Source organism: Alnus glutinosa, chromosome 12 (assembly GCF_958979055.1).
Source record: "Alnus glutinosa chromosome 12, dhAlnGlut1.1, whole genome shotgun sequence".
NCBI classification, from domain to species: domain Eukaryota; kingdom Viridiplantae; phylum Streptophyta; class Magnoliopsida; order Fagales; family Betulaceae; genus Alnus; species Alnus glutinosa.
This window is the reverse complement of record NC_084897.1, coordinates 484,583-502,515: the sequence shown is the minus strand read 5'-3', so window position 1 is coordinate 502,515 and position 17,933 is coordinate 484,583. Positions and strand designations below refer to the sequence as shown.

General features: G+C 37.6%; 2 protein-coding genes across 3 annotated transcripts; one reads left to right on the top strand and one right to left on the bottom strand.

Annotated features, from left to right (window-relative positions):
• Window positions 1-5,167: 5,167 nt before the first annotated feature.
• On the bottom strand, window positions 5,168-7,089 carry LOC133852362 (two-pore potassium channel 5). The gene is made up of 2 exons (XM_062289105.1): window positions 5,903-7,089; window positions 5,168-5,770 (listed from the first exon to the last, which is right to left on the bottom strand). The coding sequence occupies exons 1-2, from the start codon at window positions 6,895-6,897 to the stop codon at window positions 5,623-5,625; spliced, it is 1,143 nt and encodes a 380-aa protein (XP_062145089.1). The 5' UTR covers window positions 6,898-7,089; the 3' UTR covers window positions 5,168-5,622.
• A 1,732-nt stretch (window positions 7,090-8,821) lies between these two features.
• Window positions 8,822-16,164, top strand: LOC133851894 (acyl transferase 4). 2 transcript variants are annotated; one of them, XM_062288518.1, is made up of 3 exons: window positions 8,822-8,996; window positions 14,559-14,949; window positions 15,115-16,164. In XM_062288518.1, the coding sequence occupies exons 1-3, from the start codon at window positions 8,953-8,955 to the stop codon at window positions 15,994-15,996; spliced, it is 1,317 nt and encodes a 438-aa protein (XP_062144502.1). In that variant the 5' UTR covers window positions 8,822-8,952; the 3' UTR covers window positions 15,997-16,164. The 2 variants fall into 2 exon arrangements, with proteins under 2 accessions (XP_062144502.1, XP_062144503.1); XM_062288519.1 differs by lacking the exon at window positions 8,822-8,996 and having other exon boundaries at window positions 14,478-14,949.
• Window positions 16,165-17,933: the final 1,769 nt, after the last annotated feature.

Sequence of the window (17,933 nt, the reverse complement as noted above, 5' to 3'; positions counted from 1 at the left end):
TGAACATTGGCCATGACGTATGGTCTCTGGCTTTGGCAGGGGATCGAGATTTCTTACAATTTTTTAAAAATTGTAGATTCTCAAATTATGTGAATTTAGGTCGTTTCATGCATTGAATAACATGAAAAATGTTACATATTCAACATGTGGCATGTTAACTATGAGAATTGAGTATATTTTTATCAGGTTCTTACACTTTATATCGTATAAAAGCTTTAAGCAAAAAACATTTTTTTTGTTTAGTAAAGAAAAAAGGGTCTATTTAAAAGTGAAAGAATGATTTTTTTTTTTTTTTTGCCTCGATAATGTGTCATATCTTTAATACGTAACATTTTTCAAGTTGATCGATGTGAAAAAAAAAAAAAAAAAAAAAAAAAAAAAACTAAATTTACATAATTTAAAAATTTAAATGCCACCTGCTATTGAGTCAAAAAAGGCATAGTCCCCTTCGGCATGATTCTTTTTAAAATATGACTGGCAACATCAGGATTGAAATTTGACTCAAGTGGGAGAGGTGATACGATGCTCGTGGGCTAATCGGTCCTCGGCAAGGATGACATTATCGGACGATTTTGGATTGGTTTAGTTAGCCTTCAATGGGTCAAAGGGGTGGAATCCAGCGTATGAGGAAGATTGCAAATGTATAATATTTTTTTTTTTGAACACAGTGCCATCTTCTTCCATTTCATTCCTTAGAAAAACTCCCCAAAAGGGTACATAACCAGAGAAGAAGCAAACAATACAGACAGGGCACCAGAAACAAATACAACGCCCAAAGGCAAGAAACAGAGCTCGAAGGCCATAGGAGTGAACAGAGATAAATAATCTCTACCCACAAAACCAGGAAAAACCTGGTTTGAAGCAGCTACCAAATGGTAGACTGTGAAAACAAGAAGGAATATACAACAAAACACAAACAGAAACCCAGAATGCAGACACCGGAAAGAAACGACTGCCGGAGACGGCGCGTGTAAAACACGCTCCTTCGTCGGGAACCTTCCTAGCGACAGACGACTTCCACAAGCTGAGATCGGCACCTTCCGAGACCGGAGAAAACAGTTGTAGCCCACACATGCATAAAGCAGAAGAACTGAAACACCGGCGCGTGCGGGTCACGTCCGACCAAAGACGAACTGCACGGCCTCGAAAAATAACCATCCTGACTAGAAAAGGCCGGCCACCGCACTTGGAAAGTTCTTGTTGGAGAAAAACCAGCCGAGGCTAACAGATCTGACGTTGAACATAACTCCACCGGAAATCCTCCAACACCCACCGTTCTTCACGGGTCAGCACCTGAAAATCACTGCTTGCAACAAGAAAAGTACAGAAAAAAGAAAAAAAAAAACCCAACAACCTCCACCAGTTCAATTACCAAGAGGAACAAAACTCCTACAGCCAAAAGGCTAGAAGACAAAAACACCCTTGCCCTAACGGCCAGGGAGAAATACTAGCACCAGGAGGGGGAGACGTGGAGCCTCCCCCTGGCGAACGAAGCCCACAGAGTTCTCTCTCTCTCTAGAAATTTCAGACCTTCTCTCTCTAGAAAGAAGGAGCTCCTAATAACAGTGCAAATGTATAATATTGTTTCTAAACAACGTTTGTTTATGGGCACGCTGACCATGAGCTTATGTTGTCATCTTTCACTATTAAGTGTTGCTATTGGGAAAGTATTGAACAGTATGGAATAATTGCTTTAAGTTTACAGAGGTGTTCAACACGCCATTATATATAAGGAAGTGATTTCCTTACCACTCTTTCCACACGATTTTTATACAACCCACACATATTGGGTGGGATTATACATGTAGGTTAACACACATTCCACACGATTTTTATACAACCCACACATATTGGGTGGGATTATACATGTAGGTTCACACTCAATGTGTGTTAGTTACAGGAAAATGATTTTTACATAACATAAAGATGCACAACATTTACACAACAAGACACATTGTTGAGATTTATACATGTGAGACTCTACATGTATGGATCCCATCAATATATCTTGTTGTGTAAGTAATACATCCCTATTCCGTAACCCATGGAATATGCAGTACGGGTTGAAGTATGGTCATGACTTGGAGTGTGATTCATTGGTTCTGCAGTCTGGGTATGACTTGTTATTAGGTCCATGAAGTTGGCGGCAGTATGGGCACCTGCAGGGGAGGCACCTGCTGGGGATACTCTAACAGCTATCAGCAACCATAACAAACATTTGTGAAGGGAGGTTCACTTGGAACTTCACAAACCAGCCATATCAAGCTGGAAAGTGGGGCATGAATTGTTTCTTCCCTTACAACATTGGCTTCAAACTCGCCCAATCCACTCCAATATTATTTGTTATGGGTTCTGTCTGCGTACAGTGCAAGCTAAGTCCTAGAACATGGGTGCCATGGTGTGGTCATGATTGAATCTTTTCTTACACTCTTTTGGTGTAAGAGTGTAAAGAGTGTTGCACTCATTAAATACACTCTTTTGCCGTGGGATGAGACTGAAGCTTCACTTTGATGTTTATCATGGAGATTATTATCAATATCCCTAACACCTTTAGGACCTCCATTTCAATAATTTATTTAGTTTAGTAGGAAATAGGAATATTATTTTAATGCACTATGAAGTGGTTATCCCAGAATAATTACAACACTCGGATTTGGATGTCGTTGAAATATTCAGCAAGTAGACACCATAAGGGTTTGTGACGCCATCATTACCAGCAACTCAAGAATAGAGTTTGGGCCATTGACATACATGTTGAATTTGGTGGTGTATTAGTTGGTTTGAATTGATCTCTTTCTGTACGGATGCAATAAGGGTTAATTCAATTCAGTTAATCTTAGCTAGATAAATCATGCTTAGATTCTATTTTTTCTCCATGGACAAAGAAGAAGAAGGTGATCATGGACTGCTATGACGCATATCACTGCAAGAAATTTGGTCATTAGTGACAAAATTTTTAGCGATGACGTCGTCTTGGTGATATGTTGATGCTAATAACATGGTGGCTGTAACATAATGTTATATTTAAAATAAAATTAAAACTCACATCAACGATGACATGTGTCATTGCTGATATGTAGACTATAAGAGATGATCATTGATAATCTATTTGACAAAAGGGAAAAAAAAAAAAAAAAAAAACTTGCATCAATTCTGTCATCGTTGAAATACAGAAGAGATGACAATACCTAAATATAGTCTAGTGCAAAAAGTTGTAGCCAGGCAATCACACAAGGAATTGTAGAAATATCAAAATATGAGGAAAAACTATACTTAGCCTCATGAATTTTCACCTCAATTGCAAGGTTTCCCATAAACTAAACACAGTTACATTGACCCCAAACTATTTGCCCCTTTCACTTTGCTTCTTCAGTTAGAATTTTTCGTTATCTCTATTGCAAATGGGTGAGCAGTATATTGATGCTTTCAGCGACATTGCTAAGCAGAGCACCACATTGCTGCTTCCTAGCAATGCCTCTGAACCTTTCCAGCATGATGGCTCAAGCTCTCACCATTTACAAGAACATGATTGGCAATGTTCCGCGTGATGGCCAGGTTTCATTCCCTACGAGAACAATCAAAGACTACTAGTTGGGCTTGTCGGTTTTATCTGCAGGAGTAATTTGCTGTATTAGTTTGTCTTGAATTCTGTTCGTTTAATGTTCTAGACACTAGGGAGTTAGTTGTTTATTCTTTTGTTCCTCAGTATGTCTTTTTGGAAGAGATCATAGGATGTAATCTGGGATTTTTATGAGCACTGCTATATTCATTTCCTAGCTGTTCAAGAGACAAAACTCACATAACTTGAGGTCATATCATATGGGAAGCTTCCAGATTTGGAGTTCAAATAGGTAAGGTGAAACCATGTCTGAGTGCAATCTGCATAGTCGAAATTTTCATTTTAGGGGCAATTTTAATTGATTATCTTCCGGTAGAAACTAACTCGTTATAGAATTCGCCATTGAAGTGGGAATTCAGCCGTTTTTTTTGCAGTATAACCACCACAATTAGATATGTTGACACTAGAAACTATAGGCAAGTGTAGTTTTTTACAGTTCCCATTCATGCTGTATGAAATTATGAGAGCACTAGCAGCAGTTACCTTATATTTGTTCCCTTCCCTATATTTAGGGAAAATTTCATGAAAAACATCAAAAAACCTCCAACAGCAGATACCTTATATTTAGATGAGGGGGCTAGGAATGAATAGTATTTCCCTATATATACATGTCTACTATTCGTTCCTTATGTATTATTTTAATATAAAAAAAAAGTACACTTAATTGATATAAGGAAGAGAGAAAAAGTAGGAAAGAGAAAAAAATAATAAAATAAGAGTAAAAAAATAATATTTAATTGATATAGAGAAATGTAAGAGAACTTATTGTGGTTAGGAATCTGCTGCTAAATATAGGAAAAATGGTTGGGAATCTGCTGCTAGTGCTCTGAGTCATTGAAGACAATGGATCAGGACAGAGCATCAGGAATAAGGATTAGTATCATTTCACATTATTTGTCTGAATTTGAAAAAAGAATTCGGGTGGGTGATTGTGAAGGACTACTTATGGGACCCAATTGACCAAATAAAAATTGGGTTGTCTAACTACTTATCCGATCAGGTGAGTCCCTTAAGTGGTCTCTCACAATCACTTGCTCGAATTCTTTCAAATTCGACCAAATAATTTAAGAGGATCTTGATTTCAAGAATAGTGCTTAAAAGAATGGTTACTATGGAGAAATGTACTCGTCTTTATGCTACGGCTATCATCGATCTCAGCATTTATGAAAGAAAAGATAATTTTATGAAAATATAAAATAAAAAGCGGAATAAAAAAGAAAATAAAGACGATTCGGTTTGTCACATACGTCCATATATTAAAGCTCTAAGGACTACATTTTACTCTTAATTGATACATGATACTCCTATTTATAAGAATATTGAGATGGATAAGTTTGATTACCATCAAATTTGATGGTTAAAGGAGATAACAATTATTTGCAACAAAACAAATCTTTAAAATCAAATCCTATAATATTTTCTAACAATTCTATCTCCCTCTGCTATCAATGATGCACTGCAACAATGGTGGGATCGGTAGCATCTTATGATGGAATCTGTTCATAACAATCTAAAATCATCAAAAGCTATAACATTAGTAAAAGGAGCTCACTCAAAACTCATATTTTAACCGATATAAACAACAAGAAGAAAACAGAGTTAGAAGTAAATCCATCCCATTATTGTTTACATCCCTCGTTTAACTTTTGAATCATTAGAGTGTCATATATGTACCTCAAGTAGACTCTCTCCATAGACTCTCTCTCAAGTACATGGCTGTAAGAGAACCTACCATAGAAGAGGAACTTTTCCTCCCATCGTCTTATGTTTTTCATTGCTCCTTCCTGATTTGACAAGATTTATACACTTTACAAATGTATTAGTCCTTTTTGCAAAAGATTGTTTGACTCAATATCAATCCACTACCATCTTTGCGAGGCAGGGCCATATACAGTACATGAACTGGGAAGATACTCAGACCTGAGACCTCCCTCTTGCAATTTCACCTCTTCTCCTAGAATGAGAAAATGAATAGAAGCAAAGCAAGCATCACTTTCTCACTGTCACAAGCGATTCTCCAAAAGATAAGGCAGCCTTATCTTCCCAGAGTTGTTGGGATCGAGCTTACTGAAATGATTCAAGATTTGTAATATATCTTTCTCCCCTATCTTTCCCATCTCTTTGAGCTTGTAAATTATGTACTCTGATTTACTGAAATAATAAGGATTAAGGAAAATAATCAAGCTTGGTTTGATGTTTCAACAAAAAGAACAAGAACATGAAGCATAATACAGCTGAAAAGCCTATGAAAACAAGCAGAAAGAAAGCTTTCCATGATCTCACCTAATGAAACCATTGTTATTGATGTCGGCGGCAAGCAAATCCCCAACTGTTATATCCCTTTGAAGAACCCAGTTGGCAATTCTCCTGTGCCTCTTATCAATTCTCGCCTCCGCCAAATACAGAAACGCCCGCGCCGCCATCAGCGTAGAAAACAGAAGCCAAACGGAGGCGAACAACCGCCCCGGAAGCGTCTTGAAGGCCCTATCGCCATACCCAACTGTCGTAACAGACATAACCGACAAATAAACCGAATCAATCCAATCCAAATCCTCCACAAAATACAACACCAATGCTCCCATCCCAATACACAACAGCACCACACCAAGAGCCAAACAAACCTTGAGCCTAATTCTCATCCTACCCTTTGCTACATCAACAATATAGTCCCTAGCTGAAAATCTCTGTTGGGATCTTCTTCTACCCATGTGAATCCCAGCCAGGATCATGTTCTCTTGCAAATCTAGCACATAATTCACAACCCCACTAAGCAATATATCTATGAAACCAAACCCCACCAACACAAACACACAAGCAAAGACCTTTGTAGCTGGTGTTAGCGGAGCAATGTCGCCGTAACCAATGGTACACATCGTGACTATACAAAAATAAAGCGCGTCGACAACCGGGTGGGTTTCTACACCCGAGAAGTGGTCAGTGTTGAAAGAGTATATCAAAACTCCAAAAGAGAGATATATCAAAAGCAAGAAAATGGCTTGCCTGATGATGGAGCTGGACTCGGACTGTGGCTTGGGAATCTGGGGTGTCTCTGGTTTGAGCTCTCGCATGACTGCCATGGCTGGAGCTGTCTTGCACCGGTGCAGACCACCCGGTTTCTTCATGCGGGTACTCGGGGCTCCGAGTGGGGACGATGACGATGATTGTGGGTCTTGGGACTGAGGCACTTTGAAGGAGGCCGATGAGGAGCAATCATGATGTTCGATGATGGGTTGGAGTTGGGGCCGTGTTTGGGAGGCGAGAAAAGGCTCATTTTCCATCTGGGAAAACTGAGTGTTTAATAAAAAAAAAAAAGTTTTGCTCTTTCCAAATCAGTGATTCAGTGTGTGTGGTGGGCGTAAAGTTGATTGGATTTGGAGAGGTAAAGTGAGTGCTTTTAATTTTTTGTTTCAGAGTTGGATGAAAATCAACCAACCTATGGCCGGAGAGATGCGTATCTTGTGGTCTCAAAGGGCCCATGCCAATTGTGACCGACAAATATAAAATGCTAATTAGTAATTATTCTCGCCACCTAAATGTAATTATTATTAATATCCTAATCTTCAAAATTTGAATCAAAACCACCTAATTTATTCTCTTATTGGATTACAAAGCGGCAAGGTGATAGTCCCACCCACATAGTCACATGTTAATTACAAAAATAAAAAAAATGAAAAAATGAAAAAATAAAAAAATAAAAAATAAAAAATAAAAATGGGGCACAACCTTATTAGGGACACCAAAATATCCCTCTTTACCACTGCAAAGTCTGTTCGAGGACGATGTTGTACGAAAAGAGACGTACAAACCTCCGGAATCAAAAGATCAATAATATGAAAGAGATTGCTAAGTTGGAGTGGAAGTTAAGGACAACCTTAAGGAGGATGATCTTTTTTTTATGTCAAGGTGTGGGGTGGGGTTAGGATTTTTCTTTTAAGGGGTTAAGACTAATAAAATAACATTTTTTTTTTTTTTTTGTTATTAAATTGTTTTTATCTCGGGTCAGTGATATAATCTATAAAATTATATGAGAACTGATACACATACTATCAATTAAGCGCTAACTTTCAAGTGATTACTCTTTACATAACAATAAAAATTATCGATGGATGCTAACATGTACTTTTCCAGAAAAAGAAAACAAAAACTAGAAATCAGGTTACCCAAAAAAAAGAAAAAAAGAAAAGAAAAGAAATTAACATAAGGGATAATTGTACCATTGGTCCCTATGATTAACCTAAATTACAAATCACTCTATGTGGTTCAAAAAGTTCATGGAAAGTCCTTGTAGTAAACTATAATTATAAATTAGTTCCTGAATACGTTTTTCATCTACCAAGTTAACAGTTTCCGTTAATTAGCCATGTCACACTCAATAAGAAGCTGAAACATGTCCATTACAATAAAAAAAAAATATAAAATCTAATAAAAATATAAATAAATAAAACAAAAATATATATTATTTTTTTATTTAAAAAACAAATACTGAAGGGGTGGCTGCCCACCGACAGCCACCCCTTCGGTATATATATATATATATATAACTAATGTTTTTGTTTTATTTATTTATATTTTTATTTATTCTAATGGACACGTGTTAACTTTCTATTAGGTGTGACGTGACTGACTAACGTAATCTGTTAATTTGGTGGATGAAAAATATGTCAGGGACTGATTTATAATTATAATTTACTATAAGGGCCCTTCATAAACTTTTTAAATCACTTTATAATTTAGGCCAACTCAAAAACTAATGATTCAATTATCCCTTAACATAATGAGTGAGAATTGGCATTTGCTTTAACATCATCACCTATCTACATCCAAACAATAAAAGCATCTGATACATGAGATGTGTGCAGCTGATACATGCTTTCTCCTCTCTATTTTAAGGAAAAATGCAAAATTCAATCCACGTTGTTTCATCCATTTGCAATTAGCTCAATAGAGGTATACATTTAAAAATTGGTTGAAAACTTTATATGGTAAGCAGAAAATACAAATAGGTCCACGTTCAAAATTTTGACCAAAGCTGCCTAAGTGCTGCATTAGCACCAATTGTATTGCAACATGCACGTCATTTTGAATAAAATATGAAATATAAAAAATAAAAACAAGAAACCCAATATAAAAAAAATTAAAAAAAAAAATAAAAAATATGAAAGTTGGGTCATCTAACCCACAAACGAAAGTTGTGGTCTTGCAGTGGTGGTGGTGCCGGAGGAAGTGGGATGGTCAGCAGGCTTGGAAGGAAACAAACCCACCAATCCAATCGGAAAACCAGATCAAACCCACAATTCTTTTTCTCAAAGGAAGCTGAGCGGTGAGAGAAGGCCATGAGAGGGGGAGAATTTGAGAGCAAAATGTATGGGCTTACTAGGTATGGTCTCTCCTTCTACTCTCTCTCCCATTACAACTCTTTCTCTCTCCTCCTGTTTTTCCCCTTTCCCTGAATCTTCACAGCTCTCTCTCTCTCTCTCTCTTCAGTTATTCCCCTCCTTTTTTCAATTGTGTTTTGACTGTACATAGATTGTCTTTCTTGTGGGTAATGATGAATTTTGTTTATGGGTATTTCGTTTCTCTACAAAAGTTGGAATTTTGGTTGGAGAGGCCATCTGGGTTCATATGGCAGTTAGTTTTGATCAACTAAAACTAATAAAAAAAAATAATATTCAGTTAAAATAAAGGAATATTTGAAGAGTTTTGTGTAGGAAACTTTTTAAAAGTGATAGATAAAATTAAAAAAGTAAATTCTTGAGCTAAAATTTGAAGAAAATTTAAAGAGTTTGATGCGGATGCTCTAAGTGCTGCATTAGCACTAATTGTATTGCAACACACGTCATTTAAAATAAAATATGAAATATAAAAAATAAAAACAAGAAACCCAATATAAATAAATAAATAAATAAAAAATATGAATTTTGAGGGGTTGGTTAGCCCCCTATTTGGCTAAAAAGGGGATGGTTCGACCACTCCCTCAAGTTTTTAAGGTAAATGTATAATAAATTTTTGAGTCGAAGTATGATTTGAAAATGACCCCTCATTTTTTAATTTTTAGGGATAAATACCCCATTGGTACCTGAGTTTTACGTGTTTTTAAATTTAGTACCTCAGTTTTGTTTAGTATCATAGGTGGTACCTGAATTAAGGGTAAAAACCCATTTGGTACCTCTGTTAGATTTTCCGTCCAAATTTTAACGCCTCGCCACGTGTCAACCGCTGAGGTTGACACGTGGCACTATATAAAAAAAAATTAAAAATTAAAAATTAAAATATTTAGAAAATGATTAAAAATAATAAAATTTTTAAAAAAAAATTAAAAAAAGAAAAAAGAAGAGGGGTGGCTGAGCCACCCCCTTGGCCGGTCTGGGGTGGCCGAACCACCCCATAGGGGGTGGTTCGGCCACCACAGTTGAAAAAAAAAAAAAAAAAAAATTTTTGAAGGGTTTTGGCCCTAGGGTCTGGGGGTGGCCGAACCACCCCCGTGGCCCTAGGGGGTGGTTCGGCCACCCCCTAGGGCAAACCCTCAATTTTTTTTTGAAGGGTTTTGGCCCTAGGGGGTGGCCGAACCACCCCCGTGGCCCTAGGGGGTGGTTCGGCCACCCCCTAGGGCCAAAACCCTTCAAAAAATTTTTTTTTTTTTTTTTTTTTCAACTGTGGGGTGGCCGAACCACCCCCTATGGGATGGTTCGGCCACCCCAGACCGGTCAGACCGGCCAAGGGGGTGGCTCAGCCACCCCTCTTCTTTTTTCTTTTTTTAATTTTCTTTTTTAAAATTTTATTATTTTTAATCATTTTCTAAAGATTTTAATTTTTAATTTTTAATTTTTTTTTATGTAGTGCCACGTGTCAACCTCAGCGGTTGACACGTGGCGAGGCGTTAAAATTTGGACGGAAAATCTAACAGAGGTACCAAATGGGTTTTTACCCTTAATTCAGGTACCACCTATGATACTAAACAAAACTGAGGTACTAAATTTAAAAACACGTAAAACTCAGGTACCAATAGGGTATTTATCCATAATTTTTAATAAGACTCTTTATCTTTTTCGCGATTTTGAATTGGGTCATTTCAATCACTTTTCCGTCCAATTTTGCAACTCTCGTTAGTGTCATTTTAGCATTTTCACCACATTACCTTAAAATATTATTTTTTATTAATTTTATTTTAATAGATAAATTAAAGAAAAAGAAGAAAAATTAAAAAAAGAAAAGAAAAGAAAAGGAAGCCACCCCGTAGGCCGCCGGAGGAACCAAGTGAAATGGAGGAACTTTGTTTCTTGGTTTTATACTGAGAAATTGAGGAACTTAGTTTCAGTTCCTCAATTTCTTAGTCAAATAAATCTGCTTTTGATGAAGATGGACGTACGTAGACGAACAAGTTCTGGGGAGATGGGCGGCAGTGATAAAAGCGTTATTAGTCATGCTCGGGTTTTGATATGGGCTCTTCCAGTATTTGATAAAATGCCTGAAGAAAATCTGGAGTTCTGGCCGAGGTTTAGCACTTCGGTTCATCAGATACAAAAGTTCCAGACTTCAATCCAGGATTTGCATGCAGAGTTGCAGAAACTAAAGGATAAGAAGCAAGAAGGAAGTGGCAAAAACCAATCATCAAAATCTGATGTCAAACCCATATACAGATTTTGCAGAAGAAAAGAGCTTTTTTCCATGAAGACTGAAGTTACATATGGGGGTAAGATGCACACGGTTACTAGTCAGATTCCTTGACCAATTAACCATGAAAGAGCTTCAACAAACTCCCTAGCACCTGAAATCTGTAGAGATGCCAGTTCAACTTCAATACTTTTCAATTTTGGAATTAGTGACAGATTCAACTGGCAATGTAGAAATTCCGTCTTCGTTGATCTTCAGGCATTCACAAACCTTGATTGATTGGATAGATGTAGACATATACTCTGGCAAACACTGAGAAACATAGCAAACACTTCTTTGATTTCTCATCTAGACCGTCGTAGACCCTCTGATTGATCATGTTTTGGTCTTGCTGTTCGACTGGCAAAATGTATCGATCGTCCCTCATAGAAAAGCTGGAACGTTTGAAGCTTTCAGAATCTAAATTAACTTAAGAGAGTTCCGGGGGTGAAAAGATTTGGTTCTTTAACATTGAAACGACATTCTGGGTTTTTTCAAGCTTATCTTGAAGGAAGCTGGTTCTGTGGGAATTTTCTAGTGCTTCTCTTCCATCTTTGAAGGCATCGTCAAAGCACTGGATAATCAACTCTTTGATCTCGTTGTTGACCTGGTCTTCCCATTGCTTTAATCTCCCACCACAACCTTCCCTCAGATACGCTATTAGTATCACTCCATCAAACCCTCCCACCGAGAAAAGTCCAGTTCCTCCTCCTCTGGGCGCCTCATGTTCTTAGTTTTGCTCTAGTTTTGCGGCAGATGCCGGTGCGGAAGCCCGGCCCTAGGGGGTGGCCACGGCCACCCAGAGGTGGTGCCGGCCACCCCGGCCCCTCCCCAAGGCCACCCCCATCCTTCTTTTTTTTTTTCTTTTTTTTTTTTTAAAAAAATTAAAATTAATAAAAAAAAATATTATTTTAAGTTGATACGGCGAAAATGCTGATGTGGCACTAACGGGAGTTGCGAAATTGGATGAAAAAGTGATGGAAGGACCCAATTCAAAATCGCGAAAAAGTTAAGGAGTTAATGTTGAAAATTAAAAAGTGAGAGAACATTTTCAAATCACGTTCCAACTTAGGGATTTATTATATATTTACCCAATTTTTTATTTTATTTGTTATATTTTTATATATATATATATATTTTTATTGTAGCTGATACATGTCGTAATATGATTGGTGCTGGCATGACATTTTGATGGTTTCTGTCAAATTCTCAACTAAAGTTGAGTGTAGAAACTTATTTATATTTTGTACTTACCAGAAGGAGTTTCTAGCAATTTTTATACTCCGGGGAGTTAATTGTAAATGAGTAAAAACCACATGGGCTCATTTTAAATTTTCTCTTATTTTCATTAGTAAAACTTGAGTCCCATCTTTAATTCAAATTAATTTGCTATGTTTCATTTAAGAAAGTCTCTTTGTTAACTTAAATTAAGATTGTAACATTACTAAATCATTTTTGACGAATTTATATAAATTGGAGTTTTGTAATTTATTAATGATAAGATTCGAGTATATATATGCATGTGAGTAAAAAATAATTAAGTCTCACTTTAGAAATATAAACTTCAATTTTATAATTTATTAATGATAGGATTTGAGTATTCACATGTGAGTGAAGAATAATGAAGTCACACATTAGAAATATATCATAAGAATGAATGGCTAATATGTATAATACAATTAGACCCAAAATCCATTAGTTTAAGCTTTTGGGTTTAGTAACATTCTAATATATATATATATATATATATATTATATTATAGTCACATTAAAAGAACTCCCTAAAGAACAATTTTTCGTAATAGTGATATAAGAGCCAAAGGTTAAGCAAGGTGGGTATTGAACACAACGTTTGTATGGTGGGCTCTGTTAGAACAGTTTCTGGTACGGTATGAACGGTACATTTTTGATGTTCTTCACGTTTCCACGATCGCTGTAAAACAACTAAAATCAAAGAGCTCATCAGCTGGAGTGCTGACGGGGTCTCACTCCGATGCCTAAATAAATCTCTGAGAGAAAATTATTCCCAAAGCATAAATATTTCAGTCTGGGGTTCATACCTGGTATAAGGCTATTTATAGGTTACGAGGTGGAGTCAAACTCGAATTAGGTCTTCTACCCCAACTTGAACTAGCAAGGAGTGGGATGGAGGGAATCCAATTTTGGTCGGGAATCATATCCATGGGTAGGCCCACCCGAGGGTCTTGCTGAGTCAGACTCGTATTTGGTCTTCTACTCCAACTTGACTTAACTAGGAGTAGGATGCAAGAAATTCAACTTGGGCCGGGAATCATATCCTTGGGTAGGCCCACCTGGGGGTCTTGCTATCTTGGCTTGGGACTCACAATTATTCATGGGCTGATTTTCTCCTTGAGGCCTGGGGCTTCTCAGATGGGCCGGTTTGAGTGGGAATATTCCCAAACAGGCTCCTATATATGAAGTTATTGATTTCTTGTTACAAATGGTAGAGTGGAACTAAAAAAACACGTTGCTTGCATATATATATATATATATATATATATAGTTGTGAGCATTGGGCTCTAGGTAATGACGTCACGTGAACGTACACTTGGTAAAAGAATTTACATTTAAGGGCCGGGGAGTGTACGTAGTTGATGTAGTGATAGACTCGTGAGATGGAGATTGTTGAGTAATATAACATGTACAATTCGGCCCAAATTTATTAGCTTAAACTTTTGAATCGAGTGGTATCTTGTTACATTATAACATGGTTTAATTGAAAGCACTCCTCAAGCAAAAGAATAAGTCATAGATTTTTGACAAATCAGCAGGCCAGCTTAATAGATACAAGCTGAGATGAAAATGTGAAGACGACAGATATATATATACAAGGCATGGAACAAATTAAGAAACCATACGTTTAAGGTAACCTAAAGAAGATAATCTTAACCAATTTATGAGGGACCTATGCGTGAAGGTAATCTGTACGCCAATAATTAAGTTTTGTGCAATATATTACACAGAAGCAAGAATGCAAGCCTTCCTATATGATGTTACCTGTATGTAATTTAAAAAGCAAGTAATTGTCAGAAACCCTATGGGCTATAGAAAACAAGGCCACTTTGCTTGGATAGGTACTTGTACCAAACCCCAATAGTTAAGACTTCAAAGCCAAGGAATTTATATGCTTAAAATATATACATGCATATCCATTCTCCTACTCTCCCTATAAAACTCTAGCTATTCGATCCATGATCCATCACATATAGCAAAACGGTATTCGATCCAATATATATATATCTACCACTAATGGCTTTCTCTGTAACCAGGTCAAGAGGAAGCCTAGTTAGGCCATGTGAGGAGACACCATCTGGAACACTTGATCTATCAGCTATTGATAGATTGCCTGCCCTAAGATGCAATGCTCGAACATTGCATGTATTCGGGCATGGCCCTGATGAGGCGGCACGAGTTATAAGAGAAGGGTTGTCCAGGGCATTGGTTCCTTACTACCCTCTTGCTGGAAGGCTGAAAGAGTCGAGCCAAGGTCAGCTCCAAATTGAATGTCGCGGAGAAGGCGTGTGGCTTGTCGAGGCGTCCGCTGATTCTACTCTTGATGCTGTCAATTACTTGGACGATGTTGTCTCCATCCCATATGATCAGCTTCTTCCTGACCATATCCCAGAGAATGAAGGCATAGACCCGCTTGTGCAAATGCAGGTATATATATAGAGGAACCAATTCCGGTCCCTAGCTAGTACTTGCTAAACCATGTTATTATATAATTAGCTAGACTTTGAAACAAACTGATAGAAGCTCAGTTTGGAGGGTACTGTTTAATGTTTCTTAGTTTTAAACCGACAAATTTGGATGAATGTGTTTCAGGTGACACAATTTGCATGTGGTGGTATCGTGATAGGCCTCCTATTCTGCCACAGCATATGTGATGGCCTAGGAGCCGCACAATTTCTAAATGCGGTTGGCGAGCTGGCTAAAGGTGCTGAGCAGCTGAGCACTATACCAGTGTGGCAAAGGGACTTTCTTCCACCTCCACCCGAACAGGTAAATGTCACTGCGCTGGTAAACCCACCACCACCGCCACCAATGCCCAACTACAGGCTAGAACATGCCAACGTGGATATAACTCTCGATCAAATCAACCAGCTCAAGCGAGAATTTGAGCAATCAACAGGGGGACAGAAATGCTCTTCTTTCGAAATCGTGGCTGCCAAATTCTGGAGCTGTCGAACGCGAGCTATAAATTGGAAACAAAATACTGAACTCACGCTTGTCTTCTTCGCAAATTGCCGGCAGCTCTTGGACCCTCCCTTGCCAGACGGTTTCTACGGGAACTGCTTCTTCCCAGTGACAATCACAGCTTGGAGCGAGTCACTCGCTCGGGCATCAATCAGCGAGGTTGTGGGAATAATCCAAGAAGCAAAGGCTACGCTCCCCACTGAGTTTGCCAAGTACACCAAGGTATTGAAGGGTGAGTTGGCGAAAGACGGCGACGACCCATTTGCACCGCCGCTGGGGTACACCACGCTGTTTATATCGGAGTGGGGCCGGCTGGGATTCAACCAAGTGGACTACGGATGGGGCGCACCAGTCCACATCGTCCCAATACAGGGCTCGAGCATGATACCGGTTGGCATAGTGGGATCCTTGGCTTTGCCCAACAAAGGTGTGCGATTGATGACATGGTGCGTGGAGGAGGCCCATCGCCAACCTTTCCTCAATCAGATGATGACAGTAAGCCAGGAATAACATAAATATATTCTCTGCAAAAGGATCCAAAAGAACTCAAGTGTTTCTTCTTTCCTTCAGCTACAAATTAACCTGGATGAATAAACAGCGTCATATTTTGGGTTGTACTTGTTTTATTGAACTAGTTCAAGTGAAAAGCAATAAATTGAAATGGTGGTTATTATTTTATTTTTCGTTGTTTGTTTGTAATTTTAAAAATTGTTAAAAAAAATATTTATTTTTTTGGGGTTTGGCTCGTATGAAAAGTCGTTAAACATTTGTTATATTTTTATATAATTTGAAGAGCTGTATGAAAGAAAGAGAGCTGACGAGAAAGAGTACTTGTGAAGGTAAACTCAAGAGTGTATGAGAATAGAAAGCTTTCGAATGTGTGGTTGAGATCTACTGCAATTGTCTTTGGGCATGCGATTGTTAGACGGCTCTTGTGAGATTTACTTGTCCGAGTAGGTGTTCGGACTGTCTAAGACATTCTCGGATAGGTAAGCCCCATAAAGAGCTTTCTCACGATTACTATTTGGAGATGTGGGAGATCGAGTTGTAAAAAATAATTTACGTAAATGTAAAGCGTAAATCATTTTACGCCTGCTAATTTTTTTTTTTATCAACTAAAAATGCTTTTAAATTTGCCGACATTATATATCACTCCAAACACTCCACGATGATGCGAAAAGGGAGATTAGCACAGCCCTGGCCTGGTTAGTGGTGAATAAACTGTGAACCCATTAGGATACCTTAACCTACATTCTTCTTCCTAATTAAGGTACACTATGCTAACTGCTAAGTGCTAAGTCTGTGTATTGGGCCAAAATCTTCATGTACCAACTTTGGTCGAGTCTGGGCTTGGTCAGAGTTTGGTTATTCGGCTAATTAAAGTTACTTGATATTGTATTGAGAACAAAGTTCATTTAAAAAAAAAAAAAATAAATTGATAGGACCACGTGGAGGATCGAGGTTGAGGAGAGTTTAGTGAGTACGGTTAATTAATAGAAGTTACATTGTAGTAATTAAGTTAGTAGAAGTTCTATTATTAGTGGATTATTAGTAACTGTAAATGTTCTTACTTTTATATATATAGGTGTTATTAGACTAATAAAAGAGGGGAGAACAAAGTTTATGTGCTTGTATTGCGGTATTCCTCCGGGCCTAAGTGGAGATTTGTATTGTGGTTACTCCCACCGAAGCGGAGATTACTAGTTTATTTTTGTTGTATTCCATACACTCTGATTGGGGCCTATCAAAAATTCAGTCTATTAAATTTTAACATGATATGAATCTGTCAACTAAAATGAAAATTTAACATGATATGATTGAGTGTCATCTACTAGCTAGTTGTCCAAATCTATTCAAGTTGCATATATTATAACTCACTGCCTTAACTACTTGAAGCGCATTATCTTTCAAAATAATGTTATGTAGACCTAATTCTGTACAGAAGAAAGAGACATGGAAAGCTACTAATTAAGGCTTCTACGGCTAGCGGTTCTAATTGACCCAATGTTGTCATACTCCTAATCGTGTGCACATATCCCTCGTGATCCCGCACCACAATACTAATTCTAAAGCGGCACCCCAATTTACCTAATAATATAACTTGGGATATGCTTTTCACTTGGGTTGAATTCTACTTTTGTTCTCTGTTGGTGATACATTCTCTCACAATTTAGCTTATTTTTTTATTTTTTGTACTCCTTGGCTGATATAATCGCTTAATTCCCTAACAATAGAGTTCAGATGAAGGAACTCGCCACGACGAACTACCGAATTTTTTTTTGTAACCAAACCCTCCTTGTTATCCCCACAAACAACACAAATGGAAATATCTTCAATAACTACATGTTCCTGGTCACTAATATATAAAAAAAAAATGCTTCATTAGCAAGACGCTTGGTATGAATGACCTTTCATTGTTAGAGGCAACTTTAAGGCCTCTCAGGTCT

Excerpts from the sequence above, each read along its gene's own strand:
- LOC133852362 (XM_062289105.1), bottom strand. The coding sequence starts at position 6,897 with ATGGAAAATGAGCCTTTTCTCGCCTCCCAAACACGGCCCCAACTCCAA. Across the intron at positions 5,771-5,902 it reads AATAACAATGGTTTCATTAG|TAAATCAGAGTACATAATTT; the intron begins GTGAGATCATGG and ends TTATTATTTCAG.
- LOC133851894 (XM_062288518.1), top strand. The coding sequence starts at position 8,953 with ATGAGAGGGGGAGAATTTGAGAGCAAAATGTATGGGCTTACTAG. Across the intron at positions 8,997-14,558 it reads AAAATGTATGGGCTTACTAG|GTCAAGAGGAAGCCTAGTTA; the intron begins GTATGGTCTCTC and ends CTCTGTAACCAG. Across the intron at positions 14,950-15,114 it reads ACCCGCTTGTGCAAATGCAG|GTGACACAATTTGCATGTGG; the intron begins GTATATATATAG and ends AATGTGTTTCAG.